General features: G+C 43.0%; 1 protein-coding gene across 1 annotated transcript in view; it reads left to right on the forward strand.

Moving 5' to 3' along the window:
• The first annotated feature begins 275 nt into the window (after positions 1 to 275).
• The window catches only part of LOC119456981 (ATP-binding cassette sub-family G member 4), a 42,618-nt gene continuing 15,847 nt past the window's right edge, over positions 276 to 27,046 (forward strand). The window contains exons 1-8 of the mRNA XM_049669163.1: positions 276 to 297; positions 1,441 to 1,482; positions 3,039 to 3,116; positions 4,084 to 4,266; positions 5,090 to 5,249; positions 13,628 to 13,817; positions 16,508 to 16,653; positions 23,151 to 23,274. Of these exons, the coding sequence (XP_049525120.1) occupies positions 276 to 297; positions 1,441 to 1,482; positions 3,039 to 3,116; positions 4,084 to 4,266; positions 5,090 to 5,249; positions 13,628 to 13,817; positions 16,508 to 16,653; positions 23,151 to 23,274 (945 nt within the window). The remainder of the gene's footprint in view (positions 298 to 1,440; positions 1,483 to 3,038; positions 3,117 to 4,083; positions 4,267 to 5,089; positions 5,250 to 13,627; positions 13,818 to 16,507; positions 16,654 to 23,150; positions 23,275 to 27,046) is intronic.

Raw genomic sequence — 27,046 nt, forward strand, 5'->3', positions numbered from 1 at the left:
ACCGAAAATGAGATTCCTCACGTGATAAACCTTGTTATATAAATGGGGCGTCCTTGGGAATTTTTCACTGCGTTGAAAGCAGCCTTTACTGTTTTGATATTTACAAGTAGAACAGACGATCTTCGAACACTTGATGGCCGTTCTTCCGAACTATATACCGCGTAGCGGGCAGTCATACGAATGGTAAAGAAAGAAGTAAAAGAAAACATAGATGAAGATGGCAGTGCGCGCGGCGCGCGTGCGGAACTGGCCCCACGCCCGGCAAAAGCACCGAGATGGCAAGCACCAACACGTCAGGTAGGCCTTTCTCATTATGCCTTCGCTTTGTTGCTGTAGTCCGGCGTTCCTCGAGGCATCACCGCGCAGTGGCTATTTAGGAATGTTTCGAATGTAATGATAAGCGAAAGCGCTCCGTAAGCTGTGTATTCTCGTTGTAGAATTTTTCTGAGATTTTTTTTTTTCTTGGCACTTGCTACAACACTGACTACTCATTTATTGACAGTCAGCAGCCAGGAAGCGTACCACCTAGCGTTGAACTCCACAGGGTGAAAGCATTCACATCCTGTTCAGCTCAGCAGTAAGTTCAATTTCGTCACTGTCTCTTTGGTTGAGCATTTATGAGACAGCACGGTCTTGTCGATAATGTATCGCGTAAGCGCGCATAAGACAAACTCGTCAGTACGAATGCTTCGTGAGTTTGAAACGCATGTTAGTTTTTTTTTTTTCATTATTATAGCGTGTGCTTACAACGCGACACCACTCACGTTACGTAGCGGTAGGCACCATGCGCATTACCATTCAAATCTGAACGTGATATGATGAAGGTGTTTTTGTCATGTGCATCCATACCCCAGTTCGCTTTTAATGTCAATTTTTCCATGCGAGTGTGCGCGATACGATGCTATCCTGGTCAGACACTATCGCGTCATTCATGGCTAGACGTCGGTTTAGTTGGTGGAACATTTCGAAAAACTGTTGTGCTGTGAAGACTTACAGAGAGACAACAGAAATCTAACAGTGCCCATCATTTTGTTACGATATAGTCACTTGGCCATACGTGCCGTTCTAGTACTGTGAGTTTTATCGTCCTCGTGTAAGATCCCCTGGCGGTCAAAATTAACCCGGAGTCCCCCTCTACGGTATGCCTCATAATCAAATCCTAGCTTTGGCACGTAAAATCCAAGAATTAAATTCAAGTCAACGCGATAATTTTCGAACGCTCTTGTCAGCTCGATTTAATACAAATTTCTCTATCTTGACGCTAATTGTTTGCGATGCCTTGGTGAAGGCTTTGTTTATGCACTTTCATCAGTGAATTGGAGAGTTCGTTATCAGTACCTCATTGGCTTGAAAGGAAGTCCATACAGACTTCATTTACATCTGTGCAATAAAAGTGCAATTATATTTTGTCATTTTTTTTTTTGTTCTTCTACACTGCAGGAAAAGGGTCACCAACACCTTCAACGAAAGATGACCAGCAAAGTCAGTGCACCTTAAAGTCCCAACTTGTAGAAAATTGTTCTTTCTTCAAAATTACGTTCATTTTTCGTACTTATTGGAAACTGCGTGTTGGAAGCCCTCCGTAACTCCGTTTTGCGTTGTAAGGATGTGCGAAATTCTGATTATATATCTGCTGCGTAACGCTTAAACCATGCACGCCATCTCCTAGGACAAATCTGAACGACTCAGTCTTTCGTGCTTCGTAGTTGGTATATAGGCCCCAAAGAAATAAAAAATTTATAATATGCTAAACTGCTTAGCTACATGGGCTTAAAGAGATAAATTTGCTAACATTGTAATTTTTTTACGTACTTGTCGGATAAGCGCACATTGTTTTCAACTGCATTGTTTTACAAAACTGCGTATTTTCTTTTTAATAACTTTTCAGAGAAAGGAGGTTCAACAAACCTCACACCAGCATCCACTAATCATGGCAAGTCCAACACGACTTACTACAAATTTTCTAAAAATTCTCAATCTTCAAGCTGTCTACTAACTTATAGAAACACTTATTCAGTAGTCTCCTGTTCCCCACCTTCACTTTGTCCGTGACGTAATGAAGGATACGTTGGCGAGAGCATAGAAACGATAACTGTTATAATAGGTTTTTGAACGCTGAAGGCTATTTCCTAAAATCAAAAGCTATCTTTTTTTGCTCGAGCGAGCGCCTTAAGGTCTGCTTATTATTTTTTTTTGAAGATGGGGATCTAAGAATTTCTTAAAATAAGAGCACCTCATTGCAATTTAACATGACATTCACTGAAGAAAATACCCAGCAGAGAACTGTATAAAAATTAAACCAATCGCAAGTTCATACAAGTTTTTTGGTCACAGTCAGTTTGTTCCCTTGTACCTTTTGTTAAAATGAATAGAAACGTAACCAGCAGAAAATGTATTGTAAAATAATTTAAACAGATAGCTATAACTTGCTGACCACAATGTGAACTAAAGAGTGCTTGGAGATGACTAAAAAAACAAATCCTATGTTTTTGCTGAAGTAACACTCCCCAGCATTTTTTTCCTCCTCGAATGTAAGATGTGACTGTACGGGGCATTTGTTTTTTTAGAAGCGTGCTACGACTCAGTCGACACAGATGTACACAACGTACCTATAGCTGGCTCGTTTATTACTTGAACGTTCAGGCATACTCGCCAGTGTGACGGAACTGCAGAACTCAACGGTCATTTGTCGTGTCTAGCTACCCGCGATATTGTTTTCTTTTGCCTAGTAGCCTGGCTGGTGAAAGCGTAGACGCAAAAATGGGAAAAATTGAAATTCGTCTTACACAGTGTATCTTTGTTGATCTTCTCAGATTTGCCGTAGAGTTCAGTTTTTGTGAAATAAGAATTCTTGCCGACAGAAAGGCTAAGTAATTTGACGCCGCTCTCTTCGAAGCGCAGACCTTAAATACACATGTCTTTACTTTTTGGAGGTTGTTTTCTAAGTTACAGAGCAGGGACCTAAGGGAAATTAGATAAAATACCTGTTGTGCACAACAGGTATTTTATCCAATTTCTCTTATGTCCCTGCTCTGTAGAGGAAGAGGAAGAGCTACGGCAGGCAATGATTGTACGCATCGTTATCTTTGGTTTCCACAACACGAGCAATGCCCTGCGTGAGTTTGTTTGACTTGCCTTTCTCATTTGCCGTGGTGCCATCCACGGCAAATACCTGTCTAACAGACGGCTATGTAATTGTTGCAGACCCGCCACGGTGGCTTAAAGGCTATGGTGTTGCGCTGCTAAACACAAGAATGCCGGTTCAAATCCCCGCCACGGCGGCCGCATTTCGTTAGGGTTAAATGGAAAAAAAACGCCCGTGTCTCGTGCATTGGGGGCACGTTAAAGATCCCTGGTGGTCAAAATAAATCCGGAGTCCCTCACTATCGCGTACCTCATAATCAAATCGTGGTTCTGGCACGTAAAACCCCAGAATTCGATTCAATAAAATGTAGTAGACCGCAAAATAGTGGAAATCGGGTGAAATAAATGCCTAAATGATCATTGATTTATTAGTAGTAGGCGGCAACGTTACAATAAATAGAGCCCTTTTAGTGGGTACTAAAGTTTCCTAGCTTACGCGCACACACAGAGAGCTGGTCTCCGATGCTGCCTCTTACGTGTGAGACTGAGGACTGTCTTTTAGAGTATTGAAAAGGAGCTGGAGCTACGCCAGAGGAGTTCCAAGCTAAGGAAACATGGTATGGAGAGCAATAAAAGTAAAATACGAAGAAAAATCAAATGCTAGTGCGTGGACGCTGGCATAGAGCACTAACAGCGTCCAGCACCAAGGTGTTTCATAAAGTGGACGCGATGCCTATAAAGCGAAGTTTATAATTCAGCTGTCTTCGATCGCTTCCAGCACCTGTGGAAGTTACAAAGAAAAGATGAAGTGGCGGTTAAATTTGCACATGAACATGGCCTAGTACCAGTAGAACAGCCTTAATACTTTCTCACAGGCAAATTTCGTTGCACGAAATGATTAGAAAAATTCTAAGCGACGTTACTAATCAGTAAACCCTATATATGCTCTTTGGTGGAAGCGTCGACACGACGGGGCTTATATTCGCTCCCTCCGCACAGCTGACAAAGGCACGGCTACCACATTCTCGGACTCGGAGCTGCTGCGCAAGGTGCAGTTCCCGGTGGCACAGGCCTCGCAGGAGACGGCCGTCAAGACGGCGCCTCCTGGAAACGGGCTGGCCGAAGAACTGCGCACCACCATACGCTGGAACGACATATCCTGCACCGTGCCCATTGTTAGGGGTACGTTCTCTTGTCCCCTCACTACCCCCGTATGAACTGAAGAAAAAAGGACATCAGCGAAGTAAAAAAAAGCGCTCCTTTTTTCTTTGCCGAATCCGCAGCATCTGTACTGGTATTCAAAGGAGCCGGTCGCATTTTTTTTGCGCCTTTACTGCACTAAGCGCTGTGCTACAGTGCAGCTAGCACTAGAAGAGAGCAAGGAAGTGTAGTTTTCTTCTGCAAACACTTGAGGACAATTTCACAGCCTGTCTTTTTACCATAGAAACCATTTCATTAGTATTTCCCCGATGGCTATTCATAACGACGTATTTTAACATATCAGTGGTGGGCCGATTGTAAAACAAGACACTGCACAAAAAAAAGAAAGAAAAACAGCGCGTGTAATCTTGCGCAGTCGTTGTACGTTGCTTTTCTTGTCATGGAGGCTGTTCTCGGGCAACAACCATTTATAGTTATCCCACAATAACTAGTACAGCATTCTACATTGTTAGCGTGGTGACGTCTTCTGTCATGCGCTAATTTCTGGTTAAGTAAGCTGGCCATAAAGGTGGAAGGCAGAAACATGTATGTACCTTTTTTTCGCGTGCCTTTGGGAATTGTCAGTTCAGAAGCAAGTTAAAGCTAACTATTTATTTTCTCCGCGGATTTTATGCATATTCCGAAGAACATCTTTTCTACGAATCTCATGCAATGGCGTACCAATTAGTCGAGTTCATTGGGATCCCTTTGTTGATGAAGTGTGTATAAAGGTGTTTCTACACACATTCAAGAGGCCACCGGGGCGGTGGTTAATCTCATTCATTTCTTACGCTCGCCCGCGCAGGCATTTTTGAGAAGACAGTGGACTCGATCACCAAGCCGTCGCGGAGGAAGACGGCTGTGCGCTGCATGAGCGGCTGCGCCGGGCCAGGCGACTTGGTCGCCATCTTGGGACCACCAAACAGTGGGAAGTCCACGCTGCTCAACATACTGTCCGGATATTGGTAATGTGGCGCACGCATAACCACGCTTCCTTTCTTTCTCACCAATGACTGTGAACTCTCAGTGCGATAATGCGTTACAGCTAATACACAAATACGGATATAAAAGCGAAGCTCTCCCATATGTCAAACGCGGCATTTACCGCGCGCTGAAGTTAAGCCGCAGTTAGGGATATGCGGGAATCTGTAATCCTCCGCAGTAGCTTCGAATGACGCCTTCGAAAGCATGCGAACTATGACCGACAGCGGGTTGACGTAAAGAAAAATTAAGTGAGGGACGGTAAAACAGAAATACGCGGTGTTGCAACTGTAAGGTTCATGCTTTCTTACTATACTTCTCTTATTTAAATCATGTTTAAAGCATCAATATGACGCGCCACAAAAAGACACCATGCAATAGAAAGACAGGAAGTGTGATGGCCTAGCACAGTTCAGGCACTACTGCTCTCAGTGCACGTAACTATTCTCAATGGGGTAGGTTTGCGTGAGTTATTTTTACAAGACTATAACAAAAATTTGGCGGGCTAGGCCTTCGGGATATAACGAAATGGTTGTGTTATAACTGAAGGTGTTGATACGTGTAACTTATAGGCTGACATGTTTTTTGGAAAGCTTATGGGGGGACACGTTGGACTCACCGATCTTCTACGTCGTTTACAGTCGCGCACAGGAAACAAAAAAGAAAAAAAAACGACAAAAAGAATTCAATTTAATTCAATTCCATTCAATTTTATTAATAAGTAAATTAGTAGAAAAACAGTAGTATACAGGAAGGAAAAGAAGTGCCGTGCATCAGATAGCTAGTCAAAAACAGTTAAAATGTGGACATATCACAGCTCTCTGTCCAACTAACATTCACACTTCCGCAGTGACTCTGTAAAAAAATGGTAAGTTAGTTTTTAATAATTTATGACTGCCGATTATTTAAAATGAATTCCCACCTGGCACCAAAACGTAATTCTTTCACTTCGCGTGTGGCTATCCACTATTTTATGTATTACCATAGACGTTACAAGCAATAAACTTAAGTTCATTGTTCGCTTTCTGGTGGACCGTGAAGCGGCCGTAAATGGGGTTACATGATTAATTTAGGCAACACAAAATTAACCACGCACCATCGGTAATATTTTATCCTTCACGAAGATACAGGGAAGATTTGCTTGGCGTGCTCTTGGCATGTGCGGATATCAATTAGGGTTCCCGCCATTCAAGTTCACGCAATCACACTAGCGAGAGTGACGCTACAGCCAAAATACTCGCTTTCGCGAAACGTTGGTTTGGAGTTCATTATCTGGAAGTGCCGCGCTAAGCGTGCTAGAGAAGAGTCCACGAAAGCAGTATTTCAGCAGCTGCAACTCCACTTTCATTTTCATGTCTTTTTTTTTTTTTGCCTTAGCGATCATTCTTGCGTGAAGCCACTCCGTCCACCGCTAATCTTCTTCGAGTACATGTCACTCGCATTAATCACTGTCGTCCCCAGCGAGGGTGATGGATTTCGCAGAGCTCCGTTTTCGGTTCTCGTTCCGTGCTGTTTGGTGCATTATTGAATATCGCCTTTCGCTCCACAATCTACGCTCGCTGATTCTGCCTCTTGTCTTTTCTTATGTATTTATTCCATTACGTTTTCGTCGCGTGGTCCTTGATGGAGCGATTCATCGCTGTGAGTACTCTTCACTAACGAAAGAAAAGTACACACGAGCTGTAACGTTGCGTGCTGCCGATATGGGAGAACACTCCTTGATCCTTTGAGAGACTTCACGAGTAACGTTACCGCCTTATTATTGTTATTATTTTTTGCCAGATAAGCAGGAGACTTTTTCACTTTGAACTTCATCTTCGCTCCCTCTCCTTCCGCGATAAGTTCGCACTTCCTTGAAGTAGCTTGAATTTATATTCATTGTGTTGTATATTAATTTTGTAGTTTGCTTTCTTCTTCTCCAGAACTAACTGTAATGTGTCGAGGAGGAAATTTCATTTCGAAGATATATATAGAATTGCGCCTTATTCGCGAAATTTATCATCCACAAGTATTTTTTTTTTAGTTTTGTCTTTCTGTTTGCTTTGTTCTTTTTTTGCCAAATGCGATATATTCACCGTCGTAATGTTCGTTGAAACAATAGGTTATTGATAAATATGATTTGATTTGTGTGCTCCGAATGTTGTGAACCTTGCATTCAGCACAAATCGCTAGTTTCCTCAGCGGGTGGCGGATAATGCACCCCCTAGTCAGTAACTAGGCACTTTATCATAAGGATTTTGGTTGCAGTGAAGGAAGGCTGTCGGACGATGATAGCCTCAGGTAAACAGATGCGCTGATTGAATTAAAGTTAACTGTAGCGATTACAGACTGACGACAAGGAGGCACAAACAGGACGTCGCTGTTACTCCGGCGTCATCCTGTGAGCATCTCCTACCTGTCGTCCTCCTTTGTTCAGTGGTGTTGATCCTGGTGTTGTTCACTGTTATTCGAGCCAATATACACAAGGAAAAAGCTGGAGTATCCCTAAGCATATTCTTATGAGAAGAGAACGCGAAAGCGTTTCTTTTGGCTACGTTGTTGTTACGGAAGGGTGCTGCAAAGTGGTGTTGTCGAGTTTTGTTACAAAGCATGAGGCAACACCACATTGCAGCAGCCTTCCGTAACAACAACCTAGCCAAAACAAACGCTTTCGCGTTCTCTTCTCTTAAGAATATGCTTAGGGATACTCCAACTTTTCCATTTCTTTCTTCTTCGTAGTTGGTGAATTGGGTGTAGAGCGCACACGTTTCAATTCGCGCTCGTCCCCTGATGCCTCCTCGTCGAGGGAGCGCGTCGTCAACGAGTCATGTGCCGATGTCGACACTAAGCCTAAAACCTCGACAGCAGACTAACTGCCGCTACTTGTTGCAGAATCACTATCCATACTGCTGCGACAGTACCTCCACAGAAGCTGAAGGCAAACTGACACTGAGACGGTGGGCGAGGGCGCGCTCCTTTTGTAGATGCTACGTCGGTGACCACATGTTGACCGCGCCGATTATTCTAATCCGCTTTCCTTCTCCCCTTAGAGTCGGGGCTTCCCCCTGCTGCTGCTTCTCTCCTACGCCGCGGCTGCATGCGGTTGCTGAGGCGGAGTGAAGCGCGCGTTGAGTGTTGCTGCAGAAGGCGTTGGCGCCGGCGTCAATTCCGGTGGAAGAGCTCACGTGCTTTCCGGTCACGGCTTTTTCGGATGCTATTGTGGACGCCAGCCGGCTGCGCGCCTTCGCAAACCTAGCCAAGAAACGCTTTTGCGTTAAACCCACTTGGGCGTGGCAAACGACTTCTATGTTTAACATACCGGGTGTTCAAATGTAAGCTTTACGGAATTTTAAAAAATCGCCTGTGGCAGGTAGCATAATTCTTATCGTTGAGCTGGGTTATTCGAAAAGGCGGACATTAGTAGGACAATAAACTGAAACACATATTCAACTAATTAACAAAAACTGACTAATGGACTTCTTAGTTAATTCTTTACGACCCATATTGCAATTCACGAATTGTAGCCGTCATCGCTCAATTGCAAGGCACATCCACTTGAAATGAATTTCCAGGATGACACCAGTTTCGATATATTATTTCGCAAAGTGTGGGACAAAGACATGGGCGTGCCCGTTACTTTTGTGCTTTGATGTATAAAACAGCATTTTGGTAAAGAAGTAAGTGGAAGAACAGTGAATTTTTACGGCGAGTTTGATGGCGCATATCTCCAAACTGGTGTCATTCTGGAAATTCATTCGAAGTGGATGTGCCTGACAAGCTCATCGGCTACAATGAAAATTGAAATATCTGCCGTAAATTTAAAAGTTAATTAATGAATTTTTGTTGATTAGTTGAATAAGTGTTTAGATATCTCGTGCTGCTAATGCCCGCCTCATCGAATAACCCAGCTCAATGATAATTATGCTACCTGCGACAGGCGATTTAAAAATTTTGTAAAGCTTAAAAATGAACACCCTGTAGTAAGTAGCAATGAAAGAGAAACGGAATGGCATGTCCAAAAATAGCATTCAGTGATACGGCTTATAAAACATTCGTAGACACCTAATTCTCGAGGCTGACGAAAGGCAACAGCAACTGGAGGAACGCCACTTAAAGTTTTATTGTCTTTTAGTGACCTGAAATTGGCGATGACAATACTCACTGCCACCTTGTCCTAATTTAAGATAAGTAAGATAGATATAGATGGTGACTGTGGCGTCCCGTAATACTTGCTTTTGTTAAGCGAGGTGCGCAATGCTTGAAGATTACCCCGGCTAGCTCATACCGCGTCATGCAGTGCGTTTTCAATATATACGCTGTAATTCTGTATTTTAGTTTTCAACAAGGTTCCTTCGTTTACTTTTCACTAACTTTCTGCCACATGATATTTTCCTTATAAAAGCTCATTCGTAGCAGACAACAGTGACATCTCTACACTGCTACTAAAGCTGAGTCTAAATGTTGCAACACCAACAGTGTCAGTAAAAAAAAAAGCAAGCAACAGGACACTTCATCAATACCACCTTCGGACAGGAGCTTCACTCGGATTTCTCATACAAAAAGTTATATTAAGATTGCCTGCAGTGTAGAAACATGGTATGGTGTTGTACTTGTTACCTGCATGGTAATCCATGTTCGATTGCTTAGTCCATCTGCTGGTTTCAACGTTGTATTTATTTACAGCATAATGTGCTACCAGGTATAATGAAAACGATAATGCCAAACGGCGCATTTCTTAACTGGAGACGAAATTTTCATGAAGGGTTGTTCGAAATTGTCCAAATAAGTTGCTAGAAATGTTGTTTAAGTAATGAATAAAAATACGTAATGCTGTTCAGAATAAAAGTGGGAGGATTTTCTAAGAAGTGATGGTCATTTATTGCCTCATTATAGCCTTGCTAGCCGAAGAAGTTCTACACGCGAGATCTAAAAAGAAAAGATATTTTGACGGCATTCTTCATTTCGAGTACTGACTTTTTCGTAAAGCTGTCTATTGAAGTTTTCGATCCTTCGTATTGACCAAATTAGGTTAAAGTTACCAACACTACTAAACATTGTCCACCAAAGTCTACACGTTTTATTAAATATTTCCTTGGGCTTTGGCACAGTTATTGCGATAGCAATTATATGGACACTCAAAGAGGATTTCTGCCGTCGTCATCGCCGTGAGGTTCTATATGACGTCAACGGCGATGAAATCGTCGCCGCGCGCCATAACGCTGTATGTGCGAGTGAAAGGGTGCGAGCGACGCGCGCTTTCACGGGGAGCGAACGCACGGCGGAGAACAAACGCGCGTTCGGCGCCTTGCTCCCTGAAGGGCTGCAGAATTAAGCGTCTCTTTCCTCCTTTACAATCACCATATATATAGAGCAAACGCGACTTCTTCCGTCGCGCGAAAGGCCGTGGGGGCACGGGAGGGAGGGAGGGGAGGCGACGTTTAGCTACGGCACCAAATGCCTATTTATATAAAAACGTTGCGAGTCGAGAATGTGGTAAAGGCTTCCGACGCTGCTCGGCGAGTTTCCCGTTCTGATCTCGTCGAAAACCTCAGAGCCGCCCCAAGAGGCCCTGGCAACAGTCAACAACGCCGTGAGCATTCCGTGCGAACGCGGGCAAAACGGCGACGGCGTCTACAAGACTTCTGCGCGTTGCTGGTGCTGCTGCATGTCCAAATTTATACAGCTGATAAAACTACTATCCTTACTACGTATAGCTCTCTAATAAGTTGCTATCGCAATTGATGCTTCGCATTTCGGGTGAAACTGCGACATTTTTTGCAGAACATGCGCGCCGCGAAATGTTCAATATAGCTCTTAATAAGGAGGCTGTCACTCAAAACTTTGTTGTGGTGGCTTTCCAAACTCCCAGTCACTGCTAAACATTTTAGAAGTTAGTGGTTCATGCAAAGTGTTTGCTGTATCACACCAGTTGTGTTTCCAGCGTTTTAAATAAACTTTCTTCCCCAGCACGAACAGATTTTGTATACCGCTCAGGCTGACCGATCGGCGCTCAGGCTGACCGCAAAGCCCGCACAGAGTCTCGCCCGCGGGCCGAACTGTGACCAACCCACAGTTATTCTCTTACGACTCGGGCCAGGCACAGACCACTATATTTGTTCAGTAAGGGCGGGTTTAGAGTTTATCATTCCATCTGCACTCCATCCAAGAATACACGTTCTGTTTTCAAGTACCATGCTTTTCATGAAACAATTCCGTGACACGCGCAAGAAGGTGTATTTAGCCTGCGATCAATACGAAAGCCTTCGCTTTTTAGTTCAAAAGTCCGCAGGGAACAACTCGACGTGTTTACGGAAACTTCAAAGCATTTGTATTTTCTGCTGTGTCTCTCGGTGCACATGTAGCGAACGTTTCTCGCGAGGAAGCGGTGACGCTAATTACCTCCAAACCGTGGTGGATTCCTTCCCCATGCATATCCCTGTGTGTTCCCGACATTTCCCCTGCTTTCTTTTGCATACTTATCCACTCATTTCAGTACCTAAGTGCACTAGGAGTTAGAAAAGTGTTCTAGGCCAGACGGCGCCCGTTGATGACATTTGCACTTCCGCGCAACTTAACTGTACGTCACACGCAGTGCACCTTGGCGACTTTTGCGGTGCACTAAACGCGTTCCAGCTGTTTTCGCTGGTCCCACTCGTTTCCTGCAACCTGTGGCGAGCTACTGTGGGAAAAAAACGTAAATAAAAGATGCAGAGCCGCTTTAAAATATATGCGAGGTCGGTGCTAATGAGGTGTTGAAGGTATACCCTAGGTGCTAGAGAATTTATCTTCAGGCATGGCAAACGTCTACGTTTAATGTAATTGAAGAATGGTATAGCCGGAGCCCTTGACAAACATTTATTGTGTATTTTATGACGTTTTATGACACCACGGCCGCGTTCAGGATTGCACAGTTTTTAAAATCAATATAACATCAGAAAGCGCACAGCCAGTCCGTTTTTTTTTCTTTCTCTTTCTGTATTGTATTATCTTTCCTCTTCTCAAAGCGAGCACTCTCCTTATACATGACTTGTTCTACGTCTTCTGTGCATACTACACGGTTTCGAATCTCTAAGGAGTTGTCATGTTATTCGACAGGCAGAACAACCAATTGGTAGCAATAGGCCTGCGCTCTCTGTGACATCACCTAGGTAGGTGGATGCTTATAGGTAATAAGTTAACAGGCTTTGAAAATAAGTGAACACGCTAGTGGTCGCACGTGTGCTGTATTTAGGTATATGGGTTTTCTGTAGACTTCAAACGAAAGCGCGCCGGGCTTCTGTCATATAGATGTTTAGTTGTTGACTGGCAATCCGTAAAGTAAAGGGGACGTTGTTGAGCAAGCAGAGATGTTTAACGTGACCAACACTGCATCACTGTGCAAAATACAATAGAGAGACCAACCCATTCGCGTGATTCCATAGCTCCGAACATGCAGGTCGTTACTATTTACAAGGGCATTGGGCAGCTCTAGTAAAGCGCCTGCCTCATCCTGGCCCAGTCCTCTATAGACATGCTGCGTCTACATCTTTACTTCAGGCATTGTACTCGTAAATCTGAGCTAGTATGTCATCCCTTAAAACCGCTGAATGGTGTATTTTATATTTAACCGCGCAGCACAAATCCTCCTAGATAAAAATCAACAAGAAAATACGAAGTAGAACTGCAAAATGCAATGCAGTCATGTTAAAGCATTTCTTGTGGATCAAGTAGTATACTTTATTGATCTGCAGCTCGAACAGGCGAAGTACAAGGTAAACGAGAGGGGGTTGCAACAGAGCTGACTCTACTGGTCTTTTTTTTTTCTTCGGGTGATGCCTTCAGGTCATGCTGCAGTTCTTTGGGTTCATTATATATAAGCTCACCCCATTTTCTTTCTTGCTGAAGAAACATTACTCTAGCAGGTCGTGCAGCACTCGCGATGACCCGCAGCGGGCGGAAGGACATTCTCAGAACTCACCTGGTTGCTCGGAACACGAAAGCCAGATATTCTCTATCTGTCAGTCACCCTTTGTCGCTACTTGAAGTCATTCGGGAGTACCCAATGATGGTCGTAGCCTTGGCACAATTGCTAACGCAAGATGTGGGTTTGAGCCTCACTTAGCAAGGGGACTCAAAGGAAACGATGAAGACATAGACGAATCAAATGGGGGATATGCCTTCTGTAGTAACTGTTGCTTTAACTAAACAATGGGTCAACGGAACAAATGACATTTACTACCCCGGGCGTAGTGATCAAAGGCTGGCTTGCCGACAGTTGGCTCCACATGTGAATTAAGATTCCTTTACCGAGTCTCTGCCTCTCAGTCCACATGTGAAAGCGTAGCGAATCACCTTCCCCACACCCCAACGCCCTCTCAGGCGCTGCCTGCACCTTGGTTTACAGCAGAGAGGGCTACAGCGGCGAAGTGCTCATCAACGGCGCCCGGATGGGTGTGGACGAGCTGAGTGACCGCAGCTGTAACGTGCCGCAGACGGACTTGCACCTGGACTGCTTCTCAGTGAAAGAGACGTTGTGGATTGCGGCTGAGCTGAAGTTCCCCACATCCACAGAACGCAAGGACAAGTTCCGAGCGGTGAGCCTCGGCGACCCTGGCTGGCGCATATTTGTGCTGTGGCGCATTTGTTCTGGAAAACGTTCCGCTGGAAAAGCTTATCGTTTGAACACAAACCAAATAGCCCAGTTCTTTACCTTCTCTTCATTTTTTTTGCACGTTCTGCTGGCTTTGTAATTCTTTAGCGTTTGCGTAGGCCTCTCGTTCGTACCGGTAGCGAGACAGCTAGCTCGAAGGAAGAATTTGTTTTGTGCTGTGCTAACTAGCGCTAACGTTAACGCTGGCAGGCCCCAAATCTACACAGCCCCTACCCTGTTATTGAAAGTCACATTTCATAAGAATTAAGCACATCAGTGAATCAAAGCACGGCTTGGTATTAATCGTTCTACTTCAAATATTTCTCTACAATGGAGAATTTCTTCTACAATGTAGAAAAAGAAGTTTTGATTCAGGTTTGTATGTAGGTAAGGACAATATGTTAAAGCAGACTACACGAGAGGAATCTTATCAAGTTTGCGACGACAAAAATATTAAAATGAACAAAGCAAGGAGCTTACCAGTTTCTCTATGCATATTATCCATAGAACAATAAATAGCACCTAACCTTGATTTTGGAAGACCTTGCTCTTAACGTAAGGGGAAAAGACAAACAGATCAGAAGGTAGGAGCTTTAACTTCATTTTGTGACACAACAATCCTGAGCTACGATAATCTTTATTTGCTTCTGTGCACCACATGGACTTCTAAACAGCATGTCACAATGTGCTGGGGGACTGGGGTAATATTCTTGTATGCGAAATCGATGTAGCTGTCCCTGCCATAAATTTGAATCCTTTCAGACGCAAAAATAAAAACTCGGGAACTATTGGAAATGTTTGTGGAACACTGAAACCATTATTAAGATGCACGTAATTAAGTGATATAAAATTAGCCCCTCATAACGAAAACACAAGCGGATGTCCTGTCGGCTCAGAATTGGACAGAGGCATCGCAGCAGTAGCGCACCTTCTTACCTGTTGACTGTTGGTAGAACTCCAACCTGTGGTCAATGTGGCGAGAGGCTGTACATCCTACAGTTCATTCAGGAATGGCGGAAGGAGAAGCTGAGACAAAAAAGTGCTCTCTTTTAGCATACCGGCTGGAAGTTACACTTCACCCAGCATTTTTCTTGGCACAAAACTTTTATTCAACACAAAACAATTATAGGTTTCCTTAATATTAATCATGCAATAATGCATGCTATCAGCCCGAGAGATCCGTAGCACAGCCTCTCATGAGAGGCTTGTGCTTTGACACTAGCATTTAGTATCACACATGCTTGAATGCTTGCATGTTCTTGCGTTCAAAGAACCTGGTGAGGTAGAGGTACGCCTCACTGACTTTTATCACAGCGAAATTTTTAATTTGTCATTGCTTCGTAACATATCCTTTTATGTTCATTGCTTCCCTCACTACAGCCATAGACATACGTTAATAGAAATATATTTTGCGCACATATACGGCGACTGATTATAGACCTCTCTACAGTCATGTTACATCTACCCTCCATAATTCGTCTCTCCATTGTTAAGTTATGATCACTTGTTTGGTGCTGTTCGGCTATATCTGGCCCTTCAGCCACAAAACACCACATAACATTATCAAGACAGGTAAGAAGGCGTACTCAATCCTGGCGGAACGTTCAGGATGTATTCCACATAGAAACATTTGATTAGGGCTTTTGGCTTGGACAAAAAAAAAACTTTGGAGGAGCCTTAAGCTTCGCCTTTAAGAGTGGAAACCGATAGGTATATCGGGCTCTGTTCGCATCACATTTTTTCTTTATGAGTAGGCTTCACTGCAATCACAACGTGGGAATGCCAGCTTAGAAATACCAAGCTTACACTGACCCCCTAAAGTCTGCTTTACTTTTAAACACAAGTGCATTGCTGAGAAGAAATCAAAATATGATGGCCCTAGGACCTTTTTTTTATTATTGTATTAATTGTTTGCTGTTGCCCCGAGGTGCGCGCGTGTCTAAATTTAGAAAGGCTCGGTTTTCAACATTCCCCTCAATGTTGCCAAAGTACAACGAAACACCATCAGAACTGGAGGACGATTAAGCTTCGCCTTTAAGAGTGGAACGAGATAGCATTCAACGATCCCTGGCTGCATATCAGGCTTTTTTATTGTATATTCAAATTACAATCTGACGCTATCAAACCTGTAGGTTGAGGTTAAGCTCGTACTTTACAATTTTCTGACAGATTTTACTTTGATAAATTCAACTTTTGTTCACTAACGCCTTGCGCCGCGCGGAAGGCTTGTGTGGTCGGGATGGTTCGGGATGATATAGGGAGCCTACGGCGTTGCATGTAGGCTCCCTAGAATGATATGGTTCGGCATGATTATTTCCGCCAGACGCCGATGCTTAACGCCGAAGCTGATGCCAGATTTTCTGCGACACGGGACCTTTAACGCTTTCGCGTTAAAAGGCAAAAGTTATCTTGCATCACACGTCGGCGATTGCGTAAGTCCGAGTAGGAGTAATCATCATATGGCTGGAATTTGTGTGCTGACTGCAGTACGGCAACAACAACTTGTGATTATGAGAGAAACTTGAGGTACATAGAACGATGATCAATGTGGTACGTATTATGTTCACCTGTTACGCCCACTTGTCTCTCCGCATACATATCGCACTCTTGTTAGCCACCCTGCCTCTTCGGCAGGTCGTGAACGCGATGGAACGTTGGGGACTGATGGACGTGCGGCGCATCCCAGTGTCCCTGGTTAGCAAGACGCACCGGCGCCTGCTCACCTGCGCCGAGCAGCTCATCCGGCCGCAGCCGCTCATATTCGTCGACGATCCCACAAGGCAAGCGCTTCTCATCAAATGCTCAAATTTATCATTGCCAAATACTAGCATGTGCTGTTGAAGACAGGATTATTTGACAATCCGACCAATTATTCCTGCTGTACGGACATGGCCATAAGCTTCCCAACTGCTCCAACTCCTCCGCCACAAAAAAAAAAAAAAAAAAAAAAAATCACATCATCTCACCCTACGGGCAACCATGGTAGGATGCGAAAGCATCGCGGGGGGTGCGCATCGAGTTTCCGTTTCATTTCACTTGGCAACACAACCCAATGAAATTTAGAGTGAGAGAATGTATTGAGAAGAGAGCAGACGTTTGTACGGGGTTGTTGCGTCATTATTTAGAGATCGTACGTGATTCCTAGCGTCGGTGCGCGCGGTATCTTGAAGACGATGGCTTTGTGGTCGGTGAAGTGTAGCGTCAATGGGCCTTGCTGCAGAGGGTTGAGTTTGAAATTTGCGAAGACGAGGTCTATGCACGTTCCCTTGATGGTGATGGTTGTGTTTACGTTCGGCTTCCCTGGCCCGAAGTTCGGGGTTCCCTTGCCGACGCTGACGTTTACGTTCGGCTTCCCGAGACTTCCTCTGCTCCGCGGCGGTGGCGCTGCCGCTGCAACTATAGCGCCGACGTTGACGTTGTTCATGGCGTTTCGCACATCGTTGCACAGAGAGAGAATGACGGAAGAACAGCGAACGCGCGCTTTATACTGCGCCGCGACACTTGCGCCGCCTACCGGCGTACCCTTAGAGAGAGAGTGAGAGAGTGAGAGAGAGAGAAGTTATATGCAATGATTTGCTGCGCCGCACCTGTGGCGGAGAGGGGGAGAGGAGAGCGCACACCTGCGTAGGAGAGGAGAACAAGGGAGAGTTGCGCATGCGCAGTATGGGTGCGGACGCCGCAGAACGGACACTGCCCCGAGCATAAGATGCTCTCGCATCTAAAAGACGCCCGTCTTGCAGCACAGCCGCTTCGTAATTGTCCTTATGCGGTAGGTAGTTAGCCGAAGTCAGAAACCATTTGGGTGTGGACAGTGTCAGCCTAACTCACCTCGCTTCGAATCGAGGCGTGCGTGTAGGAGTGCGCACGATGGAAAGCTATGAAAATATGCGGTGCCCAATGGGCAGTTCCCTCGGGTTAGTTTTGCCGCAATACCATAGTGTTATGCCGTAAGGCTTATTAAAAGTGGGACGAGGGAACTTATACGGGACACAGTACTTGACCCTTAATTATACACGCGCCATATGCGGTCACAGTACAAGCACCGAAACTTTTAAAAACTGCACTGGCAGCACGGACTCCGAAAAAAACGGAGAAATCATGTTTTTTTTTTTTTTTTTTTTTTGACGTGGCTTATTTTGAGACCAGGCGCTCCGAGCATCGCGTTTCAATCGCTGAGCACTGTACATAAGCGCTTGCACATTGGCACCTACATGGATGACATATAGTTCACAATATGCAGGATTATTAATTATTTATTTACATACTACCGCTAGCCGCCCATTTGTCAGCCATAGCTGGGGTGGGTCACAACAATCATACAATTATTTAGAAAAATAAACATGAAATAAAGGACGTAACAACACGCGAAACCTCACTGTGAATTGAGGTTTCACGTGATCTTGTGCGTTGCACACATAACTAAAGATAGCGCACACAAGTAAAATAAACAATTGCTTTGTTCGGAACCCGTTCAATGTTGTAAATGTGAATATTCTTATATGGGTCCCAGACAACAACCGCGCATCCCAGTAATGGTCGAACAAGTGAGGTGTACGCAATGAGTTCGTTTTTACTTGTTAGCTGCTTTAGTTTGTGTTTTACAAACCGCAATTGCTTAGAAGCTGCCCATGTTTTATTACCAATCTGTGTACTCTTGGTTAGATTACTACTAAAGGTTGTAGCAAGGTACCTAAATTTCTTCATAGTTAATTAGTAAATATATTTCATTGGACATTTTTTTACATGTGAAAGAGATTTTGGCACATGTTGAATAATTGAGATTCATACTCTAGACATGGCACCAATGAAAAACAGATGTTAGGTGATCGTTAAGAGAGATGTCACTTTCCTGTTTTAGCCTTGTAGTATACGACGCAGTCGTCAGCAAAAAAAAAAAAAAAGAAAGAAAACAGAAAAAAAACATGTACACACAAGAAAACGACAACTGACGGGAGAGTGAAACCTCAAGTCATTCGAAAAAATAAGAAAGAAGAGTGGACCTAAACTGAATCCTTGTGGAACGCCGGGCAGTACTGAAATAAAGCAAGATGGGTAACTACCAATTTGAACAAAGCGGTTCCTTTCCAACGTGTAACAGTTCAGTCAGCGATAAACATGTTCATTATGCTGGTGCTGGATTTTCGACGTTATGTTATCATTATATATATATATATATATATATATATATATATATATATATATATCACGTAATTAAATGCTGTCTTGAAATATCGAAAAATTGTCTTGTTGTTCACCTTTGTCTAAAGCTGCAAAAAGCTCATTTGTCATGTTAATTATATCAGTCAATGTAGACAAGCCCCTCCGAAAACCGTGCTGCTCAAAGGCTTAAATATAAACTGTTCCAATACTTCGCTGCACGTGCTTACTAAGGAAACAGGCCTACATACGGTAACAGAAAGCTTGTGGCCTAATTTATGAATAGGAACTAACTAACTTATTTTAATGAGCTGAATATACCGCCCGACATGACATGAATTGGTTGTGAATAAACTGTTGCGTGACACAGACACGCACACACGCGCACGTGCGCACATGCATCCACGCACGCACATACGTACGCGCCCACGCCCACATGTGGAATAATTCTTTCCTGGTTCTATTGTGTGTTCCGGAATAATTCTTTACTGTATAATGAATTAAGGCGTTCTACTGTGCATGTACGTACGTTGACATGACGTTGCCTGTGCTAGCAGTACGAGATCGGATCTACAAAGCAAAGTTACGTAACGCGAGCTTAATAACGCGATCGTGCGTGAAACCAGCAAGATTATAACCACGTCATGTGATTTATGACAGGCATACTTGTGCAGGGTAGAGTGGGCGCGCAATTACGCAGGAGCGCGTCTTGGAAAAGTAAATATCCTAAATTTTTTGTTGTTTCGTGCACCTCGTGTGGGAACGCCAGTTCGGGTTTACTGAAGCGATAACAAGATAGAGAGGATCAGGAACAGCACCACTGAAAAACGACCAATAAGCTTCACGAGTCAATTTATTGAAGCGCATACAAGCACGTAATTGATGGAGTCTTATGAAAAGCAAGCCGTGCTCAGATGGCGTGTTAGTCAAGAATGATAAGTATTCAAGAGAAAAGTTTACGATGCGCCCCACCCACGCAGTCGTCCGGTAATAGCTTGTCATCTCCTTAGGGGCTCCACTCGGGACGTCAGGTGCGAGTCATCGAACATCTTTATTTTGGAGATGACATTTAATAAATAAGGATGGCCTCAGAACTCAGTTGGTAAAAATAGGCGCACGCTGAATGTTGTTTCTTATAGCTAAGACACGCTAGAGGAGATGCACCAGATGTGCATCAGCGAGGCGTTCACAAGTTGGCACACTAAAGAGTGTGCATTCTTTCATGCGGTTCTTAGAGTGGCGTTGTTTTTGTAATGTCACGGTTCTTATTGCGCAATACGCAATACGCATGGCACTCCACAGTAACCTACATATCCGTGAATGGTTTCCTGCTTATTAAACACTTGTTGGTAGTGTTAGTAGCACTACCAACAACTGGTAGCGCTACGACTGGTGTTAGTATTACTTGTTGGTAGTATTATTTGTAAAATAAGAATGTTTAACTCGCGCTGTCAATGTACGCACAGTGAGCTTCTCCGATTTCATTACTTTTCTTTTGTATAAGTCATTGCCAGAAGCTCGAGCTTACGCGTAGACTCCACCAATCAATCCTTATCTTCTTGTTGGCTTCATTTAGCCATGAAAGTAAAAAGAAAAAAAAACGTACCGTGGATTTATGTGTGACATACGTTCACACTTAAAACAAAACATTATGTATTGTTTTGTTTCAGGCCTATATAGACCTCTAAACAGAAAAAAAGAAGGTATATTTAAGATAATGTGCTTGGACATGCGCTCGTTTATGATTCAGCACAGGCTCCACCCCTTTCTTGCTGTTGGGCCGCCGCAGCCCAGCCACACGCATGCCTCAAGCATCCGCTGATGCATTGCGACATTTCAGGCTGCATTAAATATAGATTAAATTTTCTTTCGCATTGCTAGCAGAAGTCTGCTAAATACTACTTTTTAGCCTGAGTCAAGAAAACGAAATTGTGATCATCAAAGGCAATTATACTCTATAAAAACCTATAATGATTGCGAAACGTTTCGCCGCTTTTGAGTGGCGTTTTGGATGTTACATGTGGCATCACACTACTATGCACGTGACGTCGGATATGCTTTGTGCGGAGTTTTATAATCACGTAAGGCGCTTTTAGTCAACAGTCCTTCGAATAATGGTTTAAGATAAGTGCCTTCGTTAATGCTCACTAAGCAGAAACGTCCTGTGTTACATTTTCCTCCTGTGTTGCAGCCGTCGGTTAGCCTCTTTTAAAAAGTGTTTACTACATAGAACCAACGAGGCGGCACGTTTGTCCATAGAACCAAGCTTATATAAGTGTTTAGCACTTGGGCGCAGCGCGCTTCACTTGAAGCTTTTTCTTCGGCAAAGACAGCGCATGCGTCCTTGTGCGCGGGAACGTGTACGCGACACAAGTCAATGCTTGCCTGTGGAAATTCAATTAACTGTTCTTTCACTGACCGCTTATACAAGTGCAGCCATTTGTACACGTGATGTTGCCCAAATGTTCAACAAAGCGGCTCATTTAGTTGCATAAGCATTTAAGAGGCTCTAGGAACTTTGAAATGCTGGCGATCTCGACCAGAGAGAACGCAAACGTTTGAGTGCTGTATCTGCGAAAGTTAATTGTAGTACTATAGCTTACGGCTGGAATTTCGTGAGAATAAAGAAATACTCGATTGGCATGTTAGCTTTACTAGCGCTGTCGCCCTCACTCAATGAGAGACAGAACCGCACTGGGATTTCCAATTGGAATGAGCCAATCTGAAGACAGAAATCTTTTTTAGTCTGTTCTGTTTTATCAGAAGAACACAGAAGTTAAACTCTTAAGCATATGTAGTCCATAGACTGTAGTCCGGACCTATGGGTTGACGAAATTATTTTTTTAAATATTTTGCAATCATCGACTGCGAAATGTTGAAAAGTTCCGCAAGGGTCTTATGTTAGACCCATTATTTTTCATTATCTTGGTTAATAATCTCGAAGAATGTTTATATTATTCACACCCCCTTTTGTACACTGACGATATTAAACAAGAAATAGAATCAGCGCACGATTGTGAATTACAGAAAAATGTGAATTCTGTGGCCGAGTAATGGGCATGAAATAGTTGCCAGACGCTCCTGTTAAGATTAACAGGAGTGTCCGGCAACTATTTCATTTCATTTATTTCTGAAGTTGACCAAAAACACCTGCACACCTTAGTATTGGTGCACTTTTGTTACACAAAGAACAGAAAACAAAACCGAAAATCTGAAAGAACAGTAGTACAAGATGCAACAAAAATTAAATTAGATCTAAGACAGAAGTCAGATAAAGAGCAAATACAAAAGCTGGCAATATAAAGATCATAACGCTAAGTATTTTGTTGTGCTACAAGACGTATTATACTGTTAGAGATGCAAGCTGCATTCACGTAGAGAATTATGGGATTATGCAAGTTTTGACGAGACACGCAGAACGTTACAGCCGACCGTACCCGCGGACAGGAGAAGTGGTTGTGAATAATTAATCATAATACTTGCAGGAATAATCGATCACAATACTTGCGCCTTATTTCTAGGCATCTAATAATAAACATGCGCATTACAAGGACATGGGTATAAAATACACGGCGTCTTAGAAATCGATCATACAGGATGCGATGGAAACATCGCTGAACACATTTATTTTACAACAGATTAATTTTACAATACAACAGAACTATACTCTAAATTTGAACAGACAGAATAAGAACACAAGTGAGCAAGCAGTTTACATTCGTAAACTTTTTTGTCATTCTTGATATCAGACCTAACCTGGTGTAGGATACATTAACAATGCTTGAAACATGTTCTTCGCATTGCATTGCAGACTGTTGTCTGCAATGCAATGTTTTCTCCCAAAATCGTGCACTTGGCCAAAAGTTCTTGCAAGATAAAAAGGAGCTCCGTGGAAACTTTCACAGTTGAGTGACTGTTGGATGCCACGTTCAACCGTCCGTGCATTTAAAGCTACGCTTTTAGGTAGAATTATGTGGAGAGCATTTTGTTTAAGGCAAGGTTGTACTTGAACAAGCAAGGCCGCACCTTTAGCTATGAAAATACTGGTTTCATTATGTGGGTGTTCTTGCTGTCGACAGCTTTGATAGAGCGTTCGCGACGCCTGCGCTCCCATTCGCAGAAACGTGGATGCGACGCAGGCGCACATCTGCCTACGCACGCTCAAGTATCTGGCTTACAAGGGCCACACGGTGATAGTCGTCATCTCAAACCCTACAGCAGTCATGCTCAAGTACATTACGAAGGTGAGTGAGTTACCTTCGTTTAGGCACAGCACTAACAAACGAGTCATGACCACTATATCGCAGAAGTGACGTTACGTGCTATTTCCCCGTAAGCGTATATGTCAGCGTGAAGGAGCTTCAAAAAGACAGGCTGCTTTCTTCATAGCAGCTTCGCAGAACATTTTCGTTGGTTCTTGTGTAACAGATCGCTGACAGAGGTATTGCGTTCTGTGTTAATTTCTCTTTCTCTTTTTTGCATTATTTCGTAGTGATTTTTGCTTTATAGCTGTTGTAGTGAAGGTACACATTATATTTACAATATTTTAGTCTAGAAGTAAACTTCAATTTGAGTATTATATTTTCAGAGTATTTGCAGTAACTAGTTCGTACACAAACATTTTCGATTATGGATGCAGTGTAGAGCTTTCCCTTGAAGCTTTTGTATGTTACAGACAAAGCACGCTTTACAGGCGTGGCAGCCTATTTACGAGAATATTGCACAGCATGGAGCGTGGTCCACATTTGAGTTTTATCATGGCTACATTTGTGCATTTATTTTTTCTGTATGTTATATATGTTTACATATTTTATTATGATATCAACGTTACACTTAGCAACATGTAAAACTACGTTGATAGAGAGGTTTAGCGTATGTTCAAGTATTCTACAGACAATGCGGCTAGCAATGTCGAAGGTAGACTATAACAATACAAAAAAGAAGGCCAGTAGATGGGATAAGTAGACAGATATGCACGAGTTTAGCACTCATATGTGCGTGTCATCTGTAGCTGTGAATTTTCTTTCGCACTGCTACAAGAACGAAGTGAAATCTACTTGTTAGTGCGTCTGCTCAGGAATTTCAGAAGGGAGGTCAGTGATAACCTCCGCTGTGATATAAATATTAACATAGCCTTGGTGACACATACAATATAATGTACCAAACTGTAGGTCATGACACTAATGGCTTGTTGCAATTTTTATCCTGCACCTTGAACATGTTGGTGAACATGACGCTATGCAATTACACCTATGCGATTATTATTATTTCTCATCACTCAAGCTTCCTGCCATGTGTGCGGTAAAGCGACATTTCGGGACCTGCCTCGTAGTTAGTTGTTCCAACTAACGACCTAGCGCACGCATGATGGTGTGCCAATATTTTCTGTGCCATTATTTGGTTGCTAAAGTTAGACGGGTGGCCCCAAAACCAAGACTATTGTCCAGTGTGTGATTGCTGCACCTTGCTAGTGCTCTTCGCAGAGGCCACTCGAATTGTTCTGCTATTTTAGTTATCACTACTTATGACTAATCCTGACGACCGGGTAATTTCAGAGAAAAATGGAACTTCGATTCGAGAGTTTGTTAGTTCGATGTCTGCTGTGAGCAGTTATGCAAAAATATGATTACCCTTATTTTCCTGACGACTGCTGACTGCTGCGGCGCGGAGATTGGAGAGAGTCTGCAAAATCAGCGGGACCGTACTTAAAGAATAACATCCCATTCTAACAAATATATGTCGGGGTTATCGGGAACGTAGGGGCAAGACTGGCGAAGCACTAGATAGCTCCGATAACTTCGCTGATTACTAATGCATGTCACCTATGCGTATCATATAAAAAATATTTTGTCTTTAAGAAATTAAAAGTTTTACAGGTGAGCGCAGATGCATGTGAAAGTTCTGTCTTTCGTTCATAGCATAATATCCCACCAAGCCTTGCAGCAGCCGGTAGTTTATGAACGCACAATATTCGCGTGCAATCACCCTACAACGACGTGAAGAGCGTCGGTCTGTGTAGTCTGGCACAGTTCAGTGTGCCTGAGTCACGCAAACTTGGGTAACTTTTTTTAAACGCTGCTAGCATCAACCTTATTTTCGTCCGGTGGCCCAATTTTCTCATGGCTTTCAACAAACACAGTCTCGTCAAGGAGCTGTTTGCGTCACCATTAATTTGCATTCAAATTTACACTGCAGAGCACTTAACCCAGACAATCTGCAATGCAAATTGACGGTTAGCACAGTATACGTTCTCTTTCTTTATGATGGTTTTAATGCGACATTTCCCACTGCACTGTATATATATTCAAGTGCGATTTTTCGTATTGCTTGCTGAAAAACTTTAAGAGTTCTGCGCATAAAAGTGAAGACAGAAAAGTACCCCAACTTTTCTAGCAGAGCGAAAAGAATGTTCCTTTAGACTTAATGCGCTACTACTATTTTTTGAGTGACATAGGAACGTTAGCAGTTCAGACTGAAAGAAGTCAAACGGTGTTAGTAGAAAAAGTCTTGCCAGGGAGAAAGCTTTCTCCTTGGGGTAACTTTTCAAAACTAGTGCTCTAATTGGATCACGTCGGGTAATAAGTTCTTAGAACGTTTATTTCGCTTGAACTTTTAGAAAAAAGAACGTGTTACAAAGCGCCAATAAATACAAGGCATCTGGGTATGACGCACGCACCGACCTAGATTGATTTGGCCAATCACAGCCCTGTTTTAAAATTATTATCAAGATTTTCAGACTTAGAGCTTGAGAACCCGGAGAAAGTGAACTTCTCATTATCAATACCGTAACTTACCTGGCACCAAGTGAGCCGCAAATTGCGTTTTGTTTGAAAATCGACAAGTACTATCGTATGCACAAATAAACGTCTCTGCAAATACACTGAAGGTTTTTCTTCTGAAATAAAGTGAGATCACTGTTGCCTTAATAAAACTCCATATGTCAAATGTGTTTTTACATAAGCTACGCTATCCAATCAAGCAAATCAAAGGAGAAGTGACGCCTATATAACGCGACGCGCGGTATGAGGGCTTTTTAAAAGGAGATACTGCGGGAGCATAAATATTCGCAAGGAATTTTGATTATTGTTTAATTTCCAACGTAACCAGAATGCGAAATAAGACTGCGCTATTTCATTGTATGTCGTAAGCAACAGAAGGCTCTAGTTTCCGAGGGCCTGCTCGTGTAACCACGTCTCCATTTCTGCTAAACAATCCTTCCCTTGATAGGCAGCTTCGACTCCCGATAGAGGAAGGCAGCATTTTCACTGTATTCAAGAAGTCCCCTGGCTTTGTTGAACAGACACTGAATAAAAATTTAGGCGGCTAAAATATTCTTTCAGATCTCCTTTTTTTTATTTCCCGGTGAGTGCATGACTAATGCAAAGTAAAATGAAGGTAAAACATTTATTTTTGCCTAACCTAACCCAACCTAACCTAATCTAACCTAACATAAGCTAAGATAGCCTAGCCATACATTGGGAAGTAATAAGGCTAAATTAGGCTAGGTACGCAAACACCTAATTCAAGCCGAAACCCCAGCGCCGGTACATAATTGCAATGTGACGGACTGGACAGCGTTTTCACGAATTTGGGTTGTTGTGGCGCAGCAAATATTATTGAAACATGCTAAATCGGTCGTTGCCTACTTTAGTGTAGAATAGTCCTTGACTACCTTTGAAATTGTTGTTGGTGCTTGTTTATTTGTACTAGATTTATGTTTTTATTTACAGTATTCTTAATTTCTTTGTTTTTTTGCGTTCATGCATTTTGATGTTTTCTATCCCTTTATGTTTACCGTTATTTTTATTTGATATATTTGTTCGATTGGTTCGCACTGCTGCTAATCCTTGTATTATTTATTTATAATTTTCACCGAGGGTCCCGTTTTAGTCTTGTACTTTGGGACCCTCGTCTGCATATTTTGTATGCTGCCATTAACATACGATGTATTAATAATAATAAACTGACTTGAAATACTGACTAAGCCCGGCGCCATCAAAATTAATTACATCACGG

The sequence above is a fragment of the Dermacentor silvarum genome, chromosome 6 (genome assembly GCF_013339745.2).
Source record: "Dermacentor silvarum isolate Dsil-2018 chromosome 6, BIME_Dsil_1.4, whole genome shotgun sequence".
In the NCBI taxonomy this organism is placed as follows: Eukaryota; Metazoa; Arthropoda; class Arachnida; order Ixodida; family Ixodidae; genus Dermacentor; species Dermacentor silvarum.